Source organism: Accipiter gentilis, chromosome 15 (genome assembly GCF_929443795.1).
Source record: "Accipiter gentilis chromosome 15, bAccGen1.1, whole genome shotgun sequence".
NCBI lineage: Eukaryota > Metazoa > Chordata > Aves > Accipitriformes > Accipitridae > Astur > Astur gentilis.
Window position 1 is genome coordinate 28786586 of NC_064894.1, and position 26796 is coordinate 28813381.

Here is a 26796-nt window from a genome sequence, read left to right on the forward strand (position 1 = left end):
TCCTTTTGCAGAAACCGTGCAGGCTAGATCTCTGTGATGTGATTTTCCAGATATTTGGTTTTGTTCTGATTTTAATTATGTTTTCACCAATTTTCTGACTGATTTTTAAATCTCTGAATAACCCTGGAGTAATTTAAAATATTGTATTTACCCTGACACACTTTGAGACAGACAGTAACTGATTTGGCTGAAGTTGGTGGAAGTTTTGACTAAGTTCTTACATTTATTTTGGTTATAGACATGTAAGTTATGGTAAAACAAGATCAAATGCAGGCTCATCCCCTGTGTCAGGTAGTCGGTGAAAACTGTTCATGTGCATGCTGTTATGCTGAAGTGAAAACTACCTCATGTAGGCAGCTACAGCAAAGCAGCTGGCATTCACTGGCTTGATACTGTCTTTGCCCATCTCACCATAAATTGTCCATCTGTTCAGAGCTTGAGAAGAAGGTACTGTTTTAAAATATTTAAGAACCGTATAAAGTGATATTTCTCTCCCAGGTCTTCCTAACAAATATTTGACCTTTCTCTTACAGTCTTTCTGAGTTCAGAATTTCTCTTACTCATGTCAAGAGAGATTTTAATCATGTTAAGAAACCACAGTTAGAAGAAACAGCATAGTAAGCAGCAGAGAAGCGAATTTAGCCTTTCAATTGCTTGGAGCATCTGTGTTTAGAATGATTCTCATGCAGTAGCAGCAAACACCTTTTCTGCCCTTTTTCTCCTCTGGTCCAGGTTTTAATGAACAGGTTTGGAGAAATAACTTCTTATTCAATTATCTTCATGCATTTTATTATTAACAGGCAAGAAAGATGTTGCAGTTGAACTCCCCAGCATAACCTGACTATCCCTTTTGTCCTAAATTGTAAGACATAGCTGTCAGACCTATTAAGGAAAATTTAATCCATTGGATAACCTCCCAAAAAATTTACAGTGTTTTTCTCTTTACTACCAGCAACGCCTTAACGAGAATACACAAGCACATCGTCTAGAATGAAAACAACACAGGTGTGCAAGCTCTGCTTCGGATTATCAGGATTCAGGCTCCTATGGATTATCAGCCCCCCGGGAAGTTTCTCGGTGGAGGTGGTAAGAGCGTGGTTACATCCTGAGCGAGTCCCCGTTGACTGTGCGTTGGAGGCTGGTCCAGCCTCCCACGGTCAATTTGGGAATGGGAAATACTGACTACTGGCAGAAGCCTGACTTCTCCCATCCCTGCCTGAGTCCTCGAAACTTGATACCCAAGAAGTATGAGAATTAATTCAAGCACACTCCCAAAGACAGGCACAAATCTTTTTTTGAAAATATCACAAAAGGCCGAGGAGCGGGGCAGAGCTACCCGGGGATCTGATCTCTCTGCTGCATCAGTCGGTGCAAATCTCTCTCTGCCAGTCTCACTTTTCAGAGAGAGTGCCCAAAGTACAAAATGTTTTTGGAGAGGGACAGTTTTTCACTGGATCTGTGCAGAAAAGAGTGCAATTGGGCCATAAAATGGCAATAAACCAGAGGGAGCTCATTTCTGTCAGCTGTTGAGAAGTACGTTGTCCCAGTCAGAGAGAATCCTCATTTCTGATCTCAAATATTACGTGAAACAGTAATCTTATGCAACAAGAATTTTGTTTTACTGCATAAGCATGTATAAATAAAAAAGCTATGGATATGCATTCAGAGGACTTTTCAGAGTGCTATTATGGAGATCTGGGAGTCCCAGGATGCAGCAGTCCCTACCTCCAGGAAATACGTTAAGTATCAGTAGACATACTTTCATTTACAAACCTTTGACTAATGCTTGTATATTTCTACATACATACACAGACGTTACTTATTCAGCTTGAATATTTTCCTTAAAAAAAAAAATAATATAAAAAATCAACTATCAAACTATAAGGAGAACGTTACACTTCACAGTTTGCCATAAAATATGCCTCATATTTAATTTATATAAACTCCTTTTTGGAATTAAAATTTTATCTCCTTCCTTTTATAAAATTGTATTCATTCATATTATGTATGTTATTTCTGTTCTTTTTCTCTTATTTTCTAATGTCTGTTGAAGATTTTTTACAGAGAAGTGGTGACTCACAATGGGAATTTTATACCTCCCACTACAACTTGGTCTTGGTATTTATATATCTGTCATTATTTTAGTGTCTGACTTTTAAAGCTCGATGTTTTCTTGAAGTATTTCTTATCGGCAATGTTCAACAATGATGTTCTGTAATTGATGGACCGTTTGAACAGGCTGATATTGCAATTTTTATACCCCTAATATATCTACCTTACATTTAGGTTCTCTATTATTCAGGAGTTTCTATTGCAATTCTGTATCCAGCTTGTGTGAATTCGACTTTCACATTTCAAAAAAGTATTTATCTTAACTAAGGGGTTACACTGTGGCCACTTCTATTAACACAATTCACACTGGATTTGACAGATCTCTGTCAAACGGCAAGTGCTAATCAAACTACTGCTGTCTCTCAAGGCGTTTTTTGGTGGGCTGGTTTAAACTGAGATATCCACTGCAGAAGCTCCCTGTGTACTCTGAGAGGGCTAAAAAAAAAGTGCCAGTGCTCATAAAGGTGACCTCCCGTTTGCACTTTACAGGGCAATGGCCACAAAATTTCTGGAACGCTTTTCCCTATAGAGGCTTTTCTCAAACTGTCTGCCTGATCTATGCGACATGTCACTTATCATTGCTAAGAAAGAGAGGTTTAGTGAAGCACAGCGTCCCACATGGATGCTTAAAGCCACTTTACACATTGGGGTTACACTCTTCTGACAAAATGTCAATGTCTTGTCATACATATTCAGTGTCACTGAGTTAGTTGTATTTGCTTTGGGGAGTGCTGCATTTGTGTGAATCCCAGCAGCTAAGAAATGGCTTATGAAGATCTGTCACGTGGAACCGAAAAGACAAAAACAACTTTTAAAAACCTGCAGCCACTGAGCTGAACTGCCTTCAAAGCGAGATTGTATAAGGTTTGCTGCATCATGAACTTCAGTGACTAGAAAATGACTGAATCCTATTGTAGACACTAAGGTGGCGTCGGTGTACTCATGTATGCAACCTGAGATCTTCCCACCCAAGCTGCACTTTTCTGTTGCAGTCTTGCTCCAAGGGTCTTGAAGGATCTGCAGCCCTTTATGGACCTAACTAAGACACACAAGACTTAAAAAGAAGGCAGATGGGCTGATCGTGTGTCTGACAGCATCTCATCTAAATACTTGAAGTTCTTAAACTAGCTAGAGTCAAAGAGAAATGCTCTCACTGCTGTGAGACAGCAGTTGCTCTCAGTGAGCTGTGCAAGGCATCAAGTTTATCCACAGATAACATGCCAGGCCATATGCAAACCACTAGGAAAAACCAAAGTGGGTCCTTCTCATCTCATTTGGGAAGCTGGTAAAGACTGTGCAGATTCAGCACTATAAGTCCCCGCTAAATTACAGCATTGCTCAACCAAATATCCTGCTGTTACCATAAAAAATGATCAATTCTAGTTCAGACTTGATCCAAGCCATTGTTCTTTATCAGAATTATCACAGGTGTCTCTAATGTGAGCTTATTCTTCAGTGGAGTTAAACTCAGCATGCTCTGCACTAAACATTCAGGTCTTGGTTCTTGTGTCCTGACCAGTAGGAAACTGTAAGATGACACAACAACACAGAATCTTTTACGTCTCTTACAGTGTTTTGATCTATGGGTTAAAAAGTTAGCCCACGCAGAAAAATTCTATGTGATATGAAAGTTCACTAGGAACATAGCTCATATTTTCTACTGTTGAGGTATAAGGAAAATCTTGCATGTGTCCTATCAACTACTATGTGAAAAAGACTCAATTTTATTAAAAAAAAAAGTGGAGTTAATCACTTCTGGGTACTGAGTTTCATTCTCAAATACACTGAGCATAAACCACTTCATGTGCAGTCAGTGAAATCCTACAATGTTTAATTAAATGTGTCCTTTCTTGAAAGAACTCAGTTTTGGAATGTGAAAGGAGCTGTTATTCACCAGTTGTTTTACTCGCTGATCAAACTGAGTAAATTAAGTCCTTTTTAAATACTTATTTTTTTGTATAGTTGGGTGGGTGTTTGACACTTCACTGAAGGTAACTTATTAACAGTGCAGCTAAAAAACTCTTACAGGCATGCATTACTTCTTTATAATATTTGATCTTTTGTAATACATAGTATTTTATTTTTATTATCACTTAAATTTAAATAAATCGGTCTTCAAACCCGAAATATTTATGGAGAGCTGAAGACAAAAATTAGGTAAGAAACTCAATGGGAAGATCAATAGTCAAATACTTAAGGGTCTAATCAATGTTTAACTCTTTATTAACCTACCTATGCTTCACAGATATGTTTGCAAGAACCTAGCAGGAAGGCCATAGGCCTTGCTTGCTTGAAGCTCAAAATAAAAAAGCCAAATTGGATTAAACCAGGGAAGTCTAATGGGGAATGGAGATTAACCGTTGACTATCGCGGCCTGAATGAAGTTACCCCACCGCTGAGTGCTGCCGTTCCAGATATGCTAGAACTTCAATACGAGTTAGAGTCAAAGGCAGCCAAGTGGTATGCCACAATTGACATTGCTAATGCATTCTTCTCAATCCCTCTGGCAGCAGAGTGTCGCCCACAATTTGCCTTTACTTGGAGGGGTGTCCAGTACACTTGGAATCGATTGCCCCAGGGGTGGAAACACAGCCCCACCATTTGCCATGGACTAATCCAGACTGCACTGGAAAAAGGTGAAGCTCCGGAACACCTGCAATACATTGATGACATCATTGTATGGGGCAACACAGCAGAAGAAGTCTTTGGGAAAGGGAAGAAAATAATCCAAATCCTTCTGAAAGCTGGTTTCGCCATAAAGGAAAGTAAGGTCAAGGGACCTGCACAGGAGATCCAGTTTTGGGGAATAAAATGGCAAGATGGACGTCGTCAGATCCCAATGGACGTAATTAACAAAATAGCAGCTATGTCTCCCCCAACTAATAAAAAGGACACACAGGCCTTCTTAGGTGTTGTGGGGTTTTGGAGAATGCATATTCCAAATTACAGTTTGATTGTAAGCCCTCTCTATCAAGTGACCAGGAAGAAGAATGATTTTAAATGGGGCCCTGAACAACAACAAGCCTTCGAACAAATTAAACGGGAGATTGTTCATGCCGTAGCTCTTGGACCAGTCCGGACAGGACAAGATGTTAAAAATGTGCTCTACACTGCAGCTGGGGTGAATGGCCCTACCTGGAGCCTCTGGCAGAAAGCACCTGGGGAAACCCGAGGCCGACCCCTGGGGTTTTGGAGTCGAGGATATCGAGGATCTGAGGATCGCTATACTCCACTTGAAAAAGAGATACTGGCAGCGTATGAAGGAGTTCGAGCCGCCTCAGAAGTGGTTGGTACTGAGACACAGCTCCTCTTAGCACCCCGACTGCCAGTGCTGGGCTGGATGTTCAAAGGGAAAGTTTCCTCTACACATCACGCGACTGACGCCACGTGGAGTAAGTGGATCGCACTTATCACGCAACGGGCTCGCATAGGAAACCCCAGTCGCCCAGGAATTTTAGAAGTGATCACGGACTGGCCAGAAAGCAAAGATTTTGGAATGTCACCAGAGGAGGAGGTGGCACGTGCTGAAGAAGCCCAGCTGTATAATAAACTGCCAGAAAATGAGAGGCAATATGCCCTGTTCACTGATGGGTCCTGTCGCATTGTGGGAAAACATCGAAGGTGGAAGGCTGCTGTATGGAGTCCTACACGACAAGTCGCAGAAACTGCTGAAGGAGAAGGTGAATCGAGTCAGTTTGCAGAGGTGAAAGCCATCCAGCTAGCGTTAGACATTGCTGAAAGAGAAAAGTGGCCAGTGCTCTGTCTCTATACTGACTCATGGATGGTGGCAAATGCCCTGTGGGGGTGGCTACAGCAATGGAAGCAGAGCAACTGGCAGCGCAGAGGTAAACCCATTTGGGCTGCCACACTCTGGCAAGATATTGCGTCCCGGCTAGAGAATCTGGTTGTAAAAGTACGTCATGTAGATGCTCACGTACCCAAGGGTCGGGCCACTGAGGAACATCGAAACAACGAACAGGTGGATCAGGCTGCCAAGATTGAAGTGGCTCAGGTGGACCTGGACTGGCAACATAAGGGTGAGCTATTTATGGCTTGGTGGGCCCATGATACTTCAGGCCATCAGGGAAGAGATGCAACATATAGATGGGCTCGAGATCGAGGGGTGGACTTGACCATGGATGCTATCGCGCAGGTTATCCATGAATGTGAAACATGTGCTGCAATTAAGCAAGCCAAGCGGCAAAAACCCCTGTGGTATGGAGGGCGATGGCTGAAATATAAATCTGGGGAAGCCTGGCAGATTGACTATATCAACCTCCCACAAACTCACCAAGGCAAGCGCTATGTGCTGACAATGGTGGAAGCAACCACCGGGTGGCTGGAAACATATTCTGTACCCCATGCCACTGCCCGGAACACTATCCTGGGCCTTGAGAAGCAGGTCTTGTGGCGACACGGCACCCCAGAAAGAATCGAGTCAGACAATGGGACTCATTTCCGAAACAACCTCATAGACACCTGGGCCAAAGAGCATGGCATTGAGTGGGTGTATCATATTCCCTATCATGCACCAGCCTCTGGGAAAATCGAGCGATACAATGGACTGTTAAAGACTACATTGAGAGCAATGGGGGGTGGAACTTTCAAACATTGGGATACACATTTAGCAAAAGCCACCTGGTTAGTCAACACCAGAGGATCTGCCAATAGGAGTGGACCTGCCCAATCAGAATTTTTACGTACTGTAGAAGGGGATAAAGTCCCTGTAGTGCACATGAAAAATATGTTAGGGAAAACAGTCTGGGTTACTCCTGCCTCAGGCAATGGTAAACCCATTCGTGGGATTGCTTTTGCTCAAGGGCCTGGGTGCACTTGGTGGGTTATGCAAAAGGATGGGGAAGTCCGATGTGTGCCTCAAGGGGATTTGATTTTAGGTGAGAATAGCCAAAATTAAACTGTATGATATTAGTTGCTATATAACCCTGCTACTGTATGTTATCATTATTATAATTGTTATATGCTATATCCATAGTACTATAGCAAGAAAGAACTGTGATAAAACTGAGCAAAACGCAATAGTGATGGAACCAGAACTGACTCCAGCATGCAACAATCCAACGGTGCACACCATCTTCCTGCTACGTCAAATGTCAGCTGCTCATCACACCACACTGAAGCCCAATTCTGCTCTACCGACTGAGAGGACTTTGCACCATTCCTCCTGCCCAGACAGACTGGTATGACAGATGGAGCCCTGAGTCGGAAACTAATTGAACTCAACAAATGTTTTATGAACATAACTCATGAACTAAAGGAATAATATCTCTCTGTGTGTATATATATATATATCATTGTTCATATGTCTCAAAGGACTGGAAAGGTGGTGATGATTAATCAGGATGTAACTAAAGGTATGGGAACTGAGCATGACGTCAATGGTATAGAATAAGGGGTGGATACTGTCCTGGTTTCGGCTGGGATAGAGCTAACTGTCTTCCTAGTAGCTGGAACAGTGCTACGTTTTGAGTTCAGTATGTGAAGAATGTTGATAACACTGATGTTTGCAGTTGTTGCTCAGTATTGTTTAGACTATAGTCAAGGATTTTTCAGCTTCTCATGGCCAGCCAGGGCACAAGAAGTAGGAACAAGACACAACCAAGGCACCTGACCCAAACTGGCCAACGGTGTATTCCATACCATGGGACGTCCCATCTAGTTTAGGAACTGGGAAGTGGGGGCGGGGCAGGGAATCGCTGCTCGGGGACTGGCGGGGTGGCAGTCGGGGGGTGGTGAGCTATTGCCCTGCGCATCATTTGTACATTCCAATCTTTTTATTACTACTGTTGTCATTTTATTAGTGTTATCATTATCATTATAGTTTCTTCTTTTCTGCTCTATTAAACCGTTCTTATCTCAACCCAGAAGTTTTACCTTTTTTCCCGATTTCCTCCCCCATCCCACTGGATGGGGGAAGTGAGTGAGCGGCTGCGTGGTGCTTAGTTGCTGGCTGGGGTTAAACCACGACAACTACCCCCCCCCCCCCCCCGCCAGTACTCCCCATTGATTACAGTAAATGAAAAGAAATGGTACAATAATGAGTCCCTATTTTTCTAATGTCCTTGACCTTGGACTGACAATCCGGGTTCATCTATTTTGCCTACTTCAAAGAATTTCAGACTATTTAAGCCCTAGTTCCTTTGGTAGCACTTAAGCCTTCACTTTGCTTCAGAATGATACGACTGTGAAAAGTAATAGCTGGTTTCTACTATTCTGCTATATACTACCTACATACGCTATGTGAAATAGCCGCACTTAAAAACTTGCAAATGCTATCTTTAATAACTTTGTCAGAGAAAATATTGCCCCATTATTTCTAGTGATCCTTAGGGAAAACCTAAAGATAGGAAGTAATATTATTCAATTATCTGAAGTAGTTTTCCAAACTGACGGGAAGTTTTAAAGATTGACTACTCTATTCCCATGGTTCAAATGACTGTTATTAGCTAGGAAGTTATTACATATTCTTATCCATTGTAAATTATTTACACATTTAACCTGAGAGACTGCTTTCTAATGAGCAAGTGGTATTTAATCAATATGCAAATGGTGTCAAAGTAAAAATAAGTTTTGTTTGAATTTAGTTGATATGAAAAAATAAAGTTGAAAGCAGTTGATTATAATTACAGTTTTATCACTGCCTAAAAATGCCTAGTATTTGAGAGGTACTATAAATTGTAATTGATTTTTATTTGATGGCTAGTTAGTGCTGATATTTCAACGTATGAAGAGAGAGCAAAGCACAATCAAATAATGTATTACAGGAGAAAAGTAAAATGTAATATGAAATGACAAATTTAAATAGAAAGAATGAGACAAAATTAAGAAAGAAGAAAAGAAGTCCTCATAACTTTGCAGTCTATAAAGTACCACTGCTACAACTTGCTTGTATAGCCTCATATATATCTCTTATTTATCAGCCAGGTAAAAAGAATGTCCGGCAGCAAAGGATGCCATTTAAGGATATTTATGGATGGCTAATTGAAGAAGCTAGGATTTCGTTTGGAAATACTTGCACAATGGATTTCTTTTTCAACTGAATCTGATGCTAAGGCTCAGATCAACTTGGGATTGTTACCTTTTTCCTTAGTCATAGTTGAAGCCTTCATTTGTTTTCCTTTTGAGGAGTCTGGAGAAGATATCAAAGGCAAACATAGAAGGAAAAAGTTAGTAATATAAGTATACACTGTCCCCATCAGTACTATAAGAAACGTGCATAACACCAGATCAACCAAATGTGCAAAAGAGGTAAGTGTGAAGAGCTGGGATTTCTGGTTAGTTCAATAAAGGGCTCAACTTAAGATTTGAAAGCAAACCAAAAATAATTCCCACTAAATTAGCTGACAAGTTTCTGCAGTTCAAACCATGCACTCATTCCTGCGCAGCCTATCATTTCAGCCTGTCATGTGAATTCAGTAACAGCTCTGTTATTAATTCACTCAGAATAGACCAGCGTTCCCGCTGCAGCATTGGCTGTGCAGGTCAGACAGCAGTGAAAGAACACCACAGTAAGGGTTATGATTTTATTATTTCTGAATCGTGTCAGACACTGCTCCTTTCGACATATCAGATCTACTAAGTAAGAAGAAGCTAGGTTTAGTTCCTTTTCACCAAAAGTGTGTAATTCAAAATATTTCGAAACTGCACTGAGATACCAGCAGACCCTTTGATGAGGACTACTGGTTATTTCCCAACCACAGAATGATAAGACATTACCCTTTTCCTTTAAGGCTGCTGGAGGCTTCACATCTTTTCTTTTACCAGTCTCTAGAAAGAAACATTTAACATTTATCACAAGTCAGGTTAGAGAAATAAGATGACACTTGAAAAGAAAGCAAGTCAAACAATTTGATATGTAAAGAGCAAAAAAGATGTGATAATTAAATGGATTTAACAGCACGGAAATAAAAAACAGGACAAAACAACGGGGTCATTCATTCATCCTTTTAGACTTGGATATGCAAAATAATAAGCCTTCAGTATGTCATTAGCTTCTTCGCATTTTGAAGATACTGTTAAGCTGTCTCTCAAGTAGGCAATGAAGAATAATAATTTACAAAGAGGAAAGCAATTCTATAGAGCAGTTGGCATCAATGGATTTTTCTTTTGCTGCACCCAAATAAAAAATTAATCCACATTGATATAATTAAAATATTAGGAATACTGGTCTTGAAAGCCAGAGGCTGCTGATAAAGGTAAGTGGGAGTTTTCTTTATTCAGGAGTGACAAAAGGACCGGTTACTCATTCAGGGCTCTGTTATTCTTTTAATATCAAAGAGGCCATATGGGTATTGCCTGTGAACAGGATTTCACTTCCTGCATATATATAGCCTTTTAAAATCACAGGCAAGCTGGGTATGAAATAAGAGCAGTGCTCATCCTTTGAATGTACATTTGTATATTTTATGTCACAACGAATAGTCCAAGAACATCATTCTATCTTTAATTTTTCTGCAGTATATGACAAAGTATTAGAGGAGATGAGAAAAAACACTGATATTCTAGTTCTCTTTCTTGTACCTGACAAGGCAGAACCCAAGGACAAAAGAAAATCCAGAAGCTGGCTAAGCATAAAGGAAAACTATGATCTTCTTGTGGTGCCCAGGTGAGACGCATGGACTGACACCAGTGACAAAGAGGAGAGTCCTGAGCCCCAAGAGGTTTCCTGGCTTCATTCCCCAGAGGTTTCACAAAGAATAATATATTCCTCCTGGAAGTGCATCACTTTGCTGTATGTCCATTCAGTAGTCTGCACTATACCAGCCCTAATCTGAACTGCACTGAATATCTCCAGCTTCCAGAAAAATGGAACTTTGTCACAGTTTGTCTGTGACAAACTTTGTCTGATGGAACTTTGTCTGATGTGCCTTTATAGTTCAGAAACAATGCACAGTTCTGATAGCCTTTGCTGTTTCCCTTGAATTTTTGAGTTGTTTCAGTACTGTCCAGAAAGCCAACAGTGCCCGTGAATCCTATAATTGTTTGTATTAGTGTTCAATACACGTCACATTGCAACGAATAGGGCTGTCTCCAAACAGACACTATCAATCCGTGACCTCCCCATGCACAGCTAGCAGGCAACCCTCCTGCAACTGAAAAGCTTAGAGACATATGTGTCCGTGTGGCCAACAAATCAGGAAAAAATCCTGACTTATATCAGTCACCCTCCAACACCTGGATCCGTCAGTAGCCTCAGCCGGTCTCATTTGCAGTCAACCACATTCTTGAGCTGTAGCCACATGGATCAGATTCAGTCTAGTTCCCTGCAGGAATGTCCCCACTATGGGATTTAGAGAACTTGTTTTTGACAGACTAACATCCAAAGGTGGTGTAAAAATGCATTTTAGTATTTCCCCTAGGATGCTAATTCAAATCTCTGCATTTAAAAGAAGCTCAGGTTGTTACTGGGGTCCCTACTGGGGATCTGTACAGCATGAATGTTGTTGAAAACTATGTCATAGATAAAATAATCTAAACATGAACCAGGATGGGTTTGGCTTTCCAGCCTCATATATTCCTACTCAAGATCTGTTTCTAGCTTTGAATAGCTGTTCTGATATTCAGTTCTGAATTTCTTAACATCTTCACTTACCTTTTTCCTTTGACCCCTCTGGATTCTTGGGATTTTTTCCTTTCAGAGAATCTGTGGGGAGATAATTAAGCTTTTGAGACTTAGAACATAAGACTGCCCTTCTACACTTAAAAGAAAAAGTAACAAGTATTTAAAAATTAAGACTAAAATTGCGAACATAAATGGATGCAACCTTGACCTATCTTTACATCCTCTCTAGTGACCACTGTATATTTTTTAAGGTGCAATAATGTCAGTAGCAAATGCAAGAGTAGGAGTTACTATAGGTCACTCTGTCTGTAGAGACCTTGCAGAAAGGAGAAATTGGAAAAGAGGAGGGAAAAATGCAAGTAATAACACAGGATTAGAAATTCTTAGGGCCTTATCCAAAACTTCATGAAGACAGGAAGGATTATTCTGTTTTCTCTGATGGGCTGGAGCCTAATTTTTTGCCTCAGTCCTCCAGGGATCATGCATTCAGGGTCAGCAAGTACAGGAAAAACATACATTATGTTGTATAAACAGCTAATATTTAATTTTTTTTTTTTTAAGCAATAACCTCTTGACATCTTAAGTGTGTGTATAACGGAATATTAGGAGGAAATAGTTTTTTCTGAAGTGAAGAAGTAATTGCATAAGCTTATGAATATATGTGGTTTGAGTGAGGGAGTATCACAGCTTGCAGGATGCTCACTAGACCCAATTACACTCCATCTGACAGGATATAGCACCTAAGCATCTAGAAAAAACATGCCATTTATTCCAAATGAAAGTTAACCAAATCTTCCGTAAACCAGATAAAGCTAAAAGAAGATCCTTTCCAAAGTAAGTTTAACTCCGATCGTCTTCCTGGCTGCCACAGTACCAGGAAACGATCCCACTTATCCATCTGGCTTTAAGTGTGAGTCGTAGCAGAAAAAATTCACTTCCAGGGTAGCTGAAGCTGCTGGAGAAATCACACTGCTCGGGGATAGGGACTTAAATTAGGAGCCTGGTCTTCCCAGCAGCGGGTGGGCTCCTTCAGGGAATGGAGAGGAAACTTCCAGTGTGAAGACTGAAACCCTTTGAAGGATCCTCTTTGTTGACTGTACAGGAAGCCTTGTGGGAACAGCTACCCAACCGGACCGTTTTACTCTGTGTGCACATTTGCGATCTCAAAGATCAGCAGCCGCTGTTACAGCCACAAACCATGGCCTTTGGCCTTGTGGGTTTGGTGGCATGGGCCCACAAATTATTTTTTTTTTTTGTCATCCATGTAGCAGGCCTTCCTGAGACTTCCTACGACTTGTAGCAGGTTCAGCACTTTTGACTGTTAAAACTTTTGGATGCAGCTGTTGGTGCAGGACGCTTTCCCTGGTGCACCAACATCCCCACTCTCAGAGCCAAGGCTACTTAAGATCACCAGTCCTGCTTCCCTTCCAGGGAGGAGATTTTCATCTTCAGGGGTTTAAACAGGGCCTCACTGAAGACTTTTCAAACTTCTGCTCTCCACTGACCACTTTCCTGACGGTCCCAGAAGAGGAAAAATATAAAGGTGGCTTAAAGCTGACATTCACCTTGCTGCTTTCCTGCTGCATCCTACTCCAGGGGTGAAGCTGGGTCAGGTTAGGAAGATGGTGTAGGAAGATGTAGCAGCAGCAGTATGTGAACTCTTCAAGATAAAGATCTAGTTCTCGTGCAAATGACAACAACAAATATGTAGACGGCCATAGGAGGAAACACTAACTGAACAGACCTTGCTTTTCCGTAGGTGAGTCTCACAACATAACCTTCTATTTTTAAAGAAGAAAAATGTGTGTTATGAATTAAGATAAAAAATGCTACAGGCAAGATGTTATTTCACTTTACTTTTACTTTAAAGGAAGAAGAAGCATTGCATAACAAGTGCAAATCAACACATTTGTTTCTTTAATGACAATGTACTATTATGTATATGGAAAAAAGAAATACAAACTACTGGCTTATTTCCCTTACCAATCTGTGCATAAAAGTAAATAGGCTTGTTATTCACATATAACTGACAAAAGAAAAGATGCAAAGATATCCCGAAACATGGCAAAAGCAAACAAGAGGGAAAAAAGGAGCATTTGTTTGGAAAACAAATCACAGAACACAGGGTAAGAGTGAATTTACATTATCTATACAGCACAAATGCTGTCACTTTAATAACTCAGCATAGTGCAATTCTAGTGAATTTCTTAGAAAAATTCAGTGAGGAGTTATATATGATATATCATGAGCTTTTAGTTCCACTGTTAGAGACTCTGGATGAATGAGCTTCTACTCTGATTAGCTGGGTAAGATATCTACCAAAAAACCACATGGCAGATTATACCTTAGAGTTTCATTGGCCTCATATTATTTGAATATGCTTATGTCAACAGAAAAACAGCTTTTATATTCATTATTGTAAGTAGGCTTCTTTACTCCAGGAAAAAGCTGAAAAGCTACTGATAAATTCAGAACAAGTGTTGAGATGTCCTTTATCACAAGACAATGGAAAGTATAGTCTTTCAGTGTTCTCCTTAATTACTACCAATAAAATTAGACTCTAAGATTGAAGACCTTTTATTCACCTCATAAAATAGATAAGGTAACATCGTGAGGTTGTGATCTATAGAGTATCCCAGTGATAACTCCAAATTCAGGGATTTATTTTTCCTGTCTCTGCTTTCAATAGAAATACTATGCATCAGTTTATGAAAAATAGCCTGCTTTATGATAAGGTTTTTCGTCTGGACATCAACCTTGTTCATTCAAACTTAGCCCATCCTTCAAACAGAATGAGGTATGATGATGCCTCTTTTATTGCACAAGGTGCCAGGCAAACATTAATCATCACAAGGATTTAACACCTCATCTAAAAATGTTCCTTCATTTGGTTTTACATGAATAGTAACAAACTCCTAAGATGCATAATTAGCACATATACGCAGTCTTAAAAATCCTTACTTTCCTGTGTCCTTCAATGTATTTTTATTTGCCAGAAACATCCGCTTCAAGAAACAGATTGTAAGACACCAAGTTGCAAAGAGTGAAAAGAAGGCCCCGTAATCTGGGCAACCTTTACCGAGACCCACTGAGGAGGCTTGAAGAGGTGACGGGGAGGGGAAGGAGCAGCACGCAAAAAAAAGGCTTTGATTAACTTCTAAGCCACATTTTGGGCAAATATGGTGACTGAAATCGGGGATTTATAGTGCTAAATATATATTTATGTAGCAGAGTAATCCAGAACGCATCAGGGAAAGCACATAGCGCAGAAAGGCACCGAGATTTCTAAGGGTTTCTCCCACACAGCTTTATCAGTTCTTCCTGCCGAGTCTTCGCCGCCAACATATTTTGGACGTCGCCGCTGCTGCCGCCGGGGCTCGGGAGCCTGGGGCGCGTTTACGGCTCTATTCAGCATCGAGCCGTAGGTCGAGATCTCGCTGTGAGCAGCGGTAACGCATTGGGCATACGTGGCTGTACTACGGGGCGTAAAGAAAGCGGAGCGGAGCTCTAGTTGGGAACACTTTGAGTAGCATGTTTGAATTTTTACAGAGGTTTTTGCCTTGTTTTACTAATATGTAGGAAATCTGATATAACATGGCCTGCACTCGATGTTTAAAATAAATTCCTGCCTGTCCCTTTCTAAAGGCTGGGTGGAGGAGGTCTAACGCCCTCTGTCATGTTAGAAGGACCTGTTAATAACTCAGTGATTGAAGTCGCTGACCTATTGAGCACGAGCCCAGGAGATTAAAAGCAACGCCGTGGGAGCACTTGGCGAAAGACAGGCTACAGAACCTTGTTCAGGGCTGGCAAACCCCTTTCCACTGGTTCTAATGAAACTCTTGCCAAAGAGGAAAAATATTTTTAGTCTCCTCTCTCCTTTTTATTTTTTCTCCCCCCTCCCCCCCCCCCGCCCAGTAATCCTTTAAAAGGAGCAGCAGGCTGAGCATACCTGTTCCAGGCAGAGGAGGAGGGGACGGAGCTGTGACTCAAGTGCGTCTTCTAATTTTTCAGTGCAACCCCATCAGGGAACAACAGATTATAGGCAGTCTGTGGAGAGGGCCACCGGCCCCCAGGAGAGTTTAGAAAGAGTTCTGGTCCACATAACTAAGCTCTTGTAAATGGGGCATGTGTATATTAGGAGTAGAATACACATAGAAGAACAATACACAAACCACAGGATTTGCAGATTATTGTAATTTAATTTTAATTTGTGTATAAAGAAGTGATTAATTAGGGAATGTCCAATTAAACAAGAGTGAGTGAATGAACACAGCTTCCAGGATTTTGAAAATATGTCTAGCAATAAGATTATTCCTCCTTTTGTTTTAGATTTTTTTGATCTTTCCATAGTGCTTGAACTAAACTCTCCATTCAGTTTGAAATAGCATAGAATGACTACAATTTAGAATAAATATTGTCTATCTATATGGTAAATCTTTTTATCCTGCAGATCCTAAAGAACATGTCAAATAAAACTTATCCATAAACCACTTTTCCTTTCAAATACAGCTATCTCTAGAAAGGAGGGAAGCAATAAGATGGATAAAAAGCACCCAGCAAAATAACGGATGAAAGGAAATTCAGTTGAGCTAACCATCTATTCTGACCAAAGTAAAACAAACATAGGAACTGTTTGATAAAAAATAAGAAATGAAAGAAAAAATTCAGACCAACTTTGATGTTGCACGTGGTTGACTGGATGAAGCTACGGGTTTTTAACTATAGCTTTTACAGAGTCCAGAAAGCACATTGCCCACTCATATGCTCATAAACTTTATTTTATTCCTATTATGTCCACAGATTTATGCAAGCATTCAGTTCTGACATTGTTAACTGGCTCCTCTTAAATACTTTCCATTGTTCAGAAGAGCAAGTTCTTAGGAAAATTCTTAACTATTACTCAGAGGGGTTTTGTGATACTAATTTAAATAATTTTGAGATTTCTGAATGTTAGTTGGCTCACCATATTCTATTTATGTCGTGTGTCGTCTCCCCCCCCCCCCCCCCCCCTTTTCTTCATGCTACAAATCCTGCAGAATATTGTAACCAATTAAATGTTGAGTGGTTGAGATTTATAACGGGAAAGATTTATAATGATTATTTTAAAATTAGTATCTTAGTTCTACTTTGTGTGGTTTCAACAAGTTTTATATTCTATTGTGTATTCTTACCTTTATCTTTTAAAGCTGTAGGATTCTTTCCTTCCTTTTCCTTGGCATGTTCTGTAAAAATAATTTATTATTCTTCAAGCTAGATGTTAACATTTTATCACTCTAATACTTCTGGGATAATGATTGATTTAATAATTGGTGGTTTCCAACTAAGCCATGATACCAATTAAATGTGTAGTACAAAACTGTTTGTCATCACTTTTAACATGCTCACAAAGTGAAACCATGAACTTTTCTTAAGTGTGATGAAAGAACAAAGGTCACTCAAAAGTTATTTCATTTTGCATCTTGTAATAATAAATGTTAACAAGTGTTCCTGAATTCTGAGTTTGGACTTCTAGGTTTTCATACGGATGCTTCATATTACCAAGGCTCTATTTGCACTTCTGGTCCAGGTAATGCCAGTTAAGTTATATCATAAATTTACTGAAATAGTATTATGCTCATAAATTCCTAACTAAACTATACTGTAAAAACAAAATGGCCAATGCATTGCAAGATTTTTTTCCTTGATGCACATAGATCTTAGGGTTTTATACAATTTTGTCTTGCCATTACCTTTGTCTTTTGTAGCAGCTGGAGTTTTCGATTCTTTTTCTTTTCCAGGATCTGTAAAAGAAGTATTCACACTGATAAAGTGACAGTGAGGAGCCAAAACTGAGTGAAATTACAAGATCTAATCATAAGAGAGAATGAGGCTTCTAGATTATATGAGAGGCTATAACTGTATATTGGAAGAAACAGTGAAAAACTGAGGGATCGGAAGATTTGTACAAAATTCACCTGTTTCCATTCAGAGAGCTCAGTCCACAAAATGTGTTTTTTCTTTATTTAACTATGAAACCTATAAAATTTGCAAGCTTCAACTTAATATGGGATAAGGATAGTTTTTTAACTTCCTTAACCAGAAAGGACAGAACTGACCCTTTGCCAGTTTTGACTCATCAGAGCTGGCTGTGTCCTACTTCCCTCAGCTGGGCTTGTCCACTCTCGCTGAGCAAGTCCAAGGGTGCCCTTACTAAAACTATTCTTTTCTAAGGGTCATGTGTATCATCAAATTGAGAGACCAACACAATAGTGACAATAAGAGGATGAAAAGTTCTTTTCATTCTGCCTACGGAGCAGTAGTGGAGATGGCTAGGCCACACGATCCTTGATGGATATTCTCGGAGGAAGGGCAGTTAAAGGCATAAGAAATAATATGAATGAGACAGAAAACAAGAATTCTCTTTCAGACAAAATGCAAGATCATCGTTCTGGGCTGATGAAACCAAGGTCTCCAAAGCTTTTAGCACCAAAATTAAAAGGACAGGTGACATGGTCCCAAAACAGGCTAGTCAGAAAGAACAGACTTGGATTTTGAATTCTGGCATGTTAAGTGAGTGTTTTAACCATCTGCTACTGGTTACACTGGTTTATACACATTATCTGAGAAATACTAATTAACAGGTATTTTCTGGGGGAAAAAAACCCAACAAAAAAACCCCAACCAAAAAAACCCTAATGCTCTCCATTAGATATGAAGAAAAAATTCTTTCTATTGAGAAACTCAGCAGCAATTCAGTGCCAGAAGATCTTAAAGAAGTCTGTTAGAAGACTCTCTTGTTTTCTACACAAAGAATAAGAGGCCAAGACTCCTAATAAGGAAGAGGTTGTGTTTATCAGATAGATATGAAACTTGCAGTAGCTACAGTGGGTAGCTGCAGTGATAATTTTTTACTGCCTTAAACACACACAATTCACAAATTGTTGCTTTTGTTATAAAAGCATGGAATGTATCCGAAAGTAATTTATCATGGTATCAGTAAAGCTTCTTGTTCACAATTTAGTATTCAGCTCTGTGTAAGACAAACTGAGCTCATGGGGAATCTGAATTGAAAGAATCCACGAATAATAAAACATTATTTATGGCAGAAGTAACGATCAAGTGGAAAAAACTTAATTTACTGTTGACATTGAAACTCTAGTTTTGCTGGGGCTGACATCAAGAGAGAAATGTTTCATTATTTTTCTCCTACGCTGTCCTTCTAAACAGGCAATACTTCCAGATGATGCAATTATTAAAGGAGAAGACTTGGGAAAGGAATTTGTTGAACAAGGTCAAAAGTGTAATTTTATTGTAATAAAGCTGTCTCTTTCCATCCTCACTACATCCCAGACATCTGCTTCAGAACCTACCCCTGCTCTCCTGCTTCTACCTTCAGGTTTTATACTCACCAGTTTATGATTCAGTCACTAATTTTCAAAGTGAGAAAACAAAAAATTTACTGCAGATGTCCGTGAAGCATATACAGTGGAACTAAGTATCTCTAATAGCCCTAATAAAAAGCCCACACCCATTTTTAAATATTAAGTTAATGACAGAAATCTGTGCTAACAGAAATAAAAATCAGTGAGAAGACTGAAAAACTTGTACTTCTGTGCTCATGAGTTATGAAAAATTCCCAAGAGAGATTCCATGTTTGATACAATGGTCTCTTAAAAAAAAAAAAAAAAAAAAAAAAAAAAAAAAAAAAAAGAAGAGTGGAAGACACAGACTTTCTCTCTTTTTTCTTTTTTTTTTTTTTTGTGTGATTCACTATTCAAATAAAGATTTTCTGATTAATACAAGAATATAAGGAACACAGATAAATATTACATTATTATGCCTTTAGTAAAATAAATAATTCAATTTACAATATAAACCCTTTACTTTCAGAAGCCTGCCTGTAAGAACTTAAAGTTGTTGTGTACCTCCATTATTAAGAACATAGTTACCCAAACTGTTGCAGAAGATGTTACCTCAATGATGCATTTTGAAAAAAAGAACATTAAACAATTCTGAACAGAAAGATTAAGTCATTTCTGATAAAGCTTGAAGTCCCATATGATCCCCAAACAAGAAAACCTTTGAGAAGATTTGGCAGAGATAGTTATCATCTCCAGAAGAAAAAATGCCTTTTAGGGTGGTGTGGCATGTGACACAGATGCTGCCGAAGAATTTAAAACATGACCCAGAACTGACCTGGAAATAGGAATTTAAAGTGTAACTAAACACCAGCCATGTTCTGCAGGACTGCACTTACCAAGGTTTGTTAGACAGTTTGCCACAACTTGGCAAAATGACAACGTGTAGCACAAAACCCATGACAAGAGCCTTGCGTTACTCGCTCTGTACCGATTTGCACTGTTAAACTCATATTGACATCAGAATACATAGCAGAGCTGTAGTGAGCCTAGCAGGTGAGAAGAATTTTGCATGTAAAATAATAAATATAAACTTTATAAATAGGGGTTTTTTTGACTGGCATTGCACAAGTCTCTTCCTTTTGTCAAGGAAGAATATACAGTATTGGGATGAAACTTCTTCAGCTTAAACAGACTAGAATTTCTCAGCATATCCATTATTATATCTATTATCAGGTTTGTTGTATCAGTTCTAGTCCATCTAATCAACCATAATCTGCAATTTTTACTAGTAGCAGGACCTTTCACACTTTTTTTTTTTTTATTTATTTATAGATCTGACATTGCTTTATCAGTTATAGGGAGAAGCAATATGTAAAACTATGGCTTACTTCCTTGTTTCGGCTTTGGTTTATCTGAGGAAAGAGAAAAGAAGGGAAGCAAAAGAGAAAAGGGAAAAGAAAAAGGAAATATTAGAATACATGTTCACACAGGCAATTATTTTTAATACAGTCAGCTATTGAAAATGTATTTAAATGTATATTGTCCCTAAGTGCTTAAATATGTCTTGAAAGTGATTTTTGTTCCATTGTTGCTTGACAGTGTATGTGAAAAAAGTTCACGGGTCCCACCTAGTACCTTGCAGATGTGCAACAAGAGCATAAAAACCCCCAGTCTCATATGACCTGCTTTAACTGATGGTAATTAACTTCTTCCTTAGTACTATTGGCTACCACGAGAAAAAAAAATCTTTGCCTTTTATAATTTCTTTTAAGTATTAATTCTCAGTTGCGTTAATAACAGGCAGTAACTCCCTGGCAAGCATCTGACACTTGCTCGTGTCATTTGTCAAACAAACAGGGCAAAGAATTAAAGCACTGTCTTTTTCTAGACACTTCTGGCAGTTCTCTGCCTTCTCACTCTCCTCTTAACGGTTAAAAATGTTTCATGCAACTTTCCTTAACTACTAATGAAAGATCAGTGAACTAAAATGTTGCTTCAACCTTTTAGCCCATTTCCAGACTGTAGGGATTTGAGGTCAAAGCTGCAATAGCATGTTTGATCACTTAAACTTTCAGGTTTGAAACAGCAAAGCTATGTCCTGAGTGCCAAACAAACAGAGCTGCCAACACTCCAGGTTTTCCTGCGAGTCTCCTTATATTTGGTGTTTTTTCTTAAATTGCAAATCCTAATTTTGACCCCGTCTGTACCCCTCTACTTTTTGACATGTATCCTGACGTACAATAGCTAGCAGAGCAAATGATTTCATTTCTCAGTCTAAAGGGCTCAAAAGTCCCTGTCAGTTTAAAAACTATTTCCTGGTGTGTTCATACTTTCCTGATTAAGAAAAGGAGTCCTCACTTTTCCTCAGATCTTCCAGCTACCTGGAATCAGTGAGTTAAGTACAGTTTTCACTCAAAACATAATTCAGAGCTCCTCCCATCACCTTATATTTTATTCTTCCATGAGAAATATAAGTACATGCTAATATTCCAAAAACTTCCTGAAATTTTTTTTGCCTCATTTGCCTTCGAGTGATCAATGTGTTGGCAGTAGCTCCATACATACAGGGTGCAGAAGCGAGAAGCAGAGGCCATTGCCGTCTGAAAGTGTTGATGTTCGCTTCTGCGTGGCAGAGGAACTGAGCTGCTGCCAGCCCTTGGAAGTGGCTGCAGAAACGGCGGCGATAGACGTTACACATTGCTTTTATTCCTCTGACTTGCAGAAACTGGCTGGCTGCTGGCACGGGGACATCGTGCTGCTGCTGACTGCTACCGTGGGAAAGAGCTTCTCTCCTTTTTTGAGCCCTCTGGGTATCGCAACCCGTGGTTTAGAAATCCCTGCTCAATGCCAACCATGTGAAACTGGTTTGTACCGCTCAGTCCGTGCTCTTTACGGCACAGTTAAAATATTTTGCAGATAAAGCCCCATTTCATGGTGGCACAATGTAGAAAGGACAAATCTTACAGCAACCACCACCTCATTGCCGCATGAGGTAGCGAAGAGAGGGGAAGCAGTGCAGATGGCTGGGGAAGCACTTGTACGGCAATGGAAAATAGTGTGGAGATACCCAGACTAAGAACGACAGAAATCTAGGCCATGGCCCACCTAATTATAACATTTTCCATGACAACTAACAAGCAGCTGACAGCTGCTGCAGGGTGCCTGCACTGGCTTGAGTAATGCTGAGTAAAGCTGAAGCTGAGAAACTGGAGAAAAGAAAGGGATAATAGCTCAGCTGACCAAAGCTACGTTAGTAAATATGTCTTTAAATACCTTATTCATAAGGTTACCTGCAAGTTTGGAAAAACTCTCATATGATAAGACTGAAAATGCCAAATTCATCATCAGGGTTCTAATTGCCAACGTGAACGTGAATAAATACAAAAATCACCTTGGCAGACAGTTCGTAACAAAACACGATAGATTAGGATGTGTATCACATCAAGGAAGCCAGGACTGATAAGCTTTGGGTAGTTACACCAGCATTTTACTACTTTGCTCCTTACCATACTAACCTAAAAATGTATGGATTGCCTTTAACAAGTGTGCAAGAGGCAAGTATGCAGAATATAACGCTGAAAAAAACCAAAAGTAATCAATATAAGTATATATAATGGGAAATGGTGCATCTTTATCTAGACGCTTTAAGGCTCCAACCCTTTTTTATGTTCACCATCTTCGTTCAGTTGCTTGAGCTTTGTTCTAGCCTGGGTGTAGAACTTCCCTTGGTGTTCCTGCTCTGGTTGCCTTGGGAAACTGTGTGTAGACTTTGTCACCTTCTGAACTACGTGCCACCAACACATGTAGTTCTTGCATCCCTTCTTCTTCTGGTGTTCCCGCTCCCAGGCATTCCCATTCATGCCTCGTCCATACCAATCCTAAGCTTTTTGCTAAAAACCTCTACAAGTTCTGCTCTCAAAAGCTTTCGACTTTCTCTGCAGTGGACCTTCGTGGCTCTTCATGGGGCTAATGTTTGATTTGGGGTAAGAAAGGCAGCTCAGCTGACGCAGGGAGCCTCTGCCCCTCTACCTCACTGCAAGTCACTCTCGAAGACTGAAAAGTAAAGGTGATTGACCCCTGCCCAGGCTACAGGGGCAGAAAGCCTCTTGCGAGATCTGTGGGACACGAAGTCTCAGCACGGGACCTTTAAGCTGAAGCGGGCGGCCTGTTCACCTGAAGCTTTTTGGGAGGCTTGCAGTTGTGTGGAAGTGAGATCAAGCCAGTTTCCCAGTGGAAATTCCCTGTTGCTCTGACAAACACAGCAGAGCCCTGACAAATACCAGCAGAGCAATGCGTTGAAAGGCTCCTGTCATCCAGCTGTCCGAATCTGAGCTTCTTGTTTCTGTGCCATTCTCTTTTAAAAGAGATAATGCCAACATGCTTTGTTTTCTTTTTACCTTGCTCTGCTGCCTTTGTTGCTTTTTCTTCCTTCTTTTCAGGTACTGCTGCAAAACAAAGATAAGGTTTAAGTAAGATTTCTAGGCGGAAGCGTTGCTCCAACAGACAAAGCTTTTCTTAAATGCTTACAGATCACTTTGAGGCAAATGATTTCAAAGATTTGTAACTATGAGATACCTTTTTTTCCCCATATATGACTATGTAAAAAGTATTTTTTACCTATCTTCAAAAGAAAAGAGGAAAAGCAAACAGGGAACTCTTTTCTTTCAGAAATAAATAGCAGCATTGCCTCCTCAGGGAGGAGAGAGCAAAGCAAGCAGGTCTCTACTTTGCCCAGCCATGCTTGAGGGTTCCCCACACAAGCACGGTTTTCTGTTTGCACCAGCAGAAACATCCACTTTGCATCCCTGACACAGCAAAATACTTCCCCATATTCTTAATTTTAAGCAAGTAGATAGACTCAGTGAGGATAGCGGGCTGCAGTCAGACTGTGTATTACAAGACGTCTAACTCGGTCCTCGTGAATACTGCGATTTCTGCATGCAAGGGAGAAGAGTGAAGCAGACCACTCGTGCAGCAGGGCTGCTACATCTTCCCTGATGCCAGGGGAAAAAATTGTAACAGCCCAGGTCAGGATGTCTGGACGTAGCCAGCTGGCTATTCGCAGGCTTTAGCTTGCACAGTTCCTAAATTGATTTGCACAGCTTGAGAGACAAGGGACAGAGATTATTTGTTCATGCCTCCGCACTAAGGATTAGATGGTCTAAGGTGCAGGAAGGCATCCCTTCAGACTTGGCTCTCAGGAAGCTTACATAAATATGGGTATCTTTTACAGTTTCTGACAATTTACATGTCAGGTTTGGCAATGTACAAGATTCCCTGTAGATTACTGAATATACTTAGAACAACATATGCATTTTCTCACCTAATTGAATTATTCGGGGTTAAGTCTTGGAACTACGTAAACATATTTGTTTAGCTGTAAATGGCATTGTCAACACTTCACTTCTGTAAAACCAAGCTTTTGTAGCCATAGTTTATAACTATCATGCCGAATGAGAAGTGTTGCTTTAATTTAAAAAGGCATCCTCTCACAGTGTTCGAGACAAAAAATGTGGCATTAAGAAAATAAGCTTCACTGTCATCGCCTTGCTTAAAAGTAGTGCAAAGAATAAACAATCAGCATAAATGGCAGGATGTAAAGTGCATGGTGAAAATTAATTTACTCCTGGTAAGTATAGAAATGTCTTTGCAGCTACAGACTTATCAGCACATAACATCCCCTCAGCTTGTTATTTCAACCTGTCAAGCACAGAAATATTTTCAACACAATGTTTTATTACAGCAAATCACAGTTGTAAATTAAGAGCTTGGCTTTTAGAGCCAAGGTAAATGCTAAGGATCAGGTTCTATTATCATTATTTATGCTGAGAAATTCAGGGAATTTAAAGGACCTACGAAGTGCCTCCAGGTGTGCTCGCTACTCTTGGAAGGATGTTCTGGTGGTCCCGTTGGGGCCAGGCTCGCAGCCCAGGAGCAGGGAAGCCTTCTGAAGATGCTGGGCATGATGGCCCAAGCAAGCCAGCTCGGTTAGTAAGCAATGGCCTGTCTGCAATTGGGCTGGAGGCCAAAAGAAGGCTCTTCTGTTCCCATCAGGAAACCTTTCCTGAGATTCAGCGAGATATCAGGTATGGACAGGTGAACTGCTTCATGTTGGACCAGCTCACACACATCGATCACTCCCTTGCCACTCGCTCTTGTTTATCCCAGGATGCTGTAGGCTGAGCCGGCGTTTGTGACCGAGCTCCATCAAAATGGTGAAATATTGCACCTTGCACTCAGGTAACTTAATTTACTAAAGATAATCTCCAGTTTGCCTGAAAATCAAGTCTAGGCTGAAAGAATGGCTGATTGGATCCACAGAAAAAGAATATGTGAGTACTCCATTTTGGTCCAAGTACCTAAAGTTGTATTGGTATTACTGGACACAGAGAAAGCCAAAGAGGAGCAAAGTCCCTTAATATTTATTGTAGATCTCTGCTATTAACACCCATGTTGCTTAGGCCCAGATCAGCAGGGCTACTTAAATCAGCGATGAACTAGACACCTACAAGCTTAGATGAATCTGGGCATTGAGCCCTGCCACTGAGCAAACCAATATCACAGTCCTTCTAAAAATCTTGCTGAAGGGGTCAACACCTTGAAGAATAAGCTTATTTTAATATGGAAAAAAAGATATGAAAAGCAGCACCAGAAGCCAGTCCCACATGCATTCCAAAATGTATTTTTAGCATCTAAAGCAGCTATGATAAGAGGAAAATGAATTATTGAGAACTGTTGTTTTCTCCAAAGCATATTTATCCTTTTTAGCTAAAATTAAAGCAGTTTGGGTTTGTTTAGTTTCTGAAACCCGGAATACCGATGGAATAAAAACTAAAAGCATTTTCTGGATACTGAACTGCAGGCTAAAAGACCAACACAGCTTTCTGAGAAGATCCGGTATTTAGAGTCATCAAATTCACGTGGCAGTGGTAGACCACAAGTGTGGTTATGATGAAGGAACCAGCCGTCTTTAAGAAGCGTTGAGGCTGCTATTTAAAAATAACAGCTAATACTATTAATAGTATTCTGGCTATCGGTGCGTTCAGTAATGCTACAACGCTTCTGTGAGTGAGTGTTTGAAAAGAAGAACTTGCTGAGACAGGTCAGAGCTTTAGTAACTTTTGGGAACTGCCAAGTAGCATGATCTGGAAGGACAAACAGGACATCGCATTATTCCCTTTGCTTTTTGAGAAGGGAGGCGGGAGCTACTTTGGTAACGCTGAGAGGTCGTTTATCATCAAGTTAATAGTTGTCAACTTAACTGTCTGTGTAAATAGAAAGCCTGCACACACAGAGTTGGTGTTCGGAATAAGATTCCAAAGAAGGTTTTGGTTTGTTGCTCTTGGAACAGGGACAAGTTTTCCGAGTAGGTCAAGATTTCATCCCTTCCACTGAGCATTTTCAAAGTTTTTTGCCATTTCTGAGTGGCAGCCTGACCTCTCTGTAGAAAATGGTCCCTTTGCAGGTTTTCCTGATTTGAAAAGCTGATCCTTTAGCCATATGACTTAAGAAACACAGATGTGTTATAATGTATTAAAATTTTCTCCTCAGCAGAAGAGCATCAGGCATTAAAATAAACCAAAACCCTTCCCCAATAAAACCAAACCAAACCCACCGAAAAACCCCTGCCTGAAATAATACAAAATAAAATGAACGCACACAAAGGTAAAAGTAGAAAATTGTCAGGGTTCTATATTTTCATTAAATTATAGTTTAGAAAAATAGATTAAGTAAATGGAGTCTGGACTCCCATTTATATTTTGT

General features: G+C 40.0%; 1 protein-coding gene across 1 annotated transcript in view; it reads right to left on the minus strand.

Annotated features, from left to right (window-relative positions):
- The window catches only part of TRDN (triadin), a 236153-nt gene that overhangs the window by 56281 nt on the left and 153076 nt on the right, over positions 1 to 26796 (minus strand). The window contains exons 19-25 of the mRNA XM_049818154.1: positions 23430 to 23477; positions 20421 to 20444; positions 17422 to 17472; positions 16864 to 16914; positions 11723 to 11773; positions 9847 to 9897; positions 9209 to 9259 (exon numbers count right to left, since the gene is read on the minus strand). Of these exons, the coding sequence (XP_049674111.1) occupies positions 9209 to 9259; positions 9847 to 9897; positions 11723 to 11773; positions 16864 to 16914; positions 17422 to 17472; positions 20421 to 20444; positions 23430 to 23477 (327 nt within the window). The remainder of the gene's footprint in view (positions 1 to 9208; positions 9260 to 9846; positions 9898 to 11722; positions 11774 to 16863; positions 16915 to 17421; positions 17473 to 20420; positions 20445 to 23429; positions 23478 to 26796) is intronic.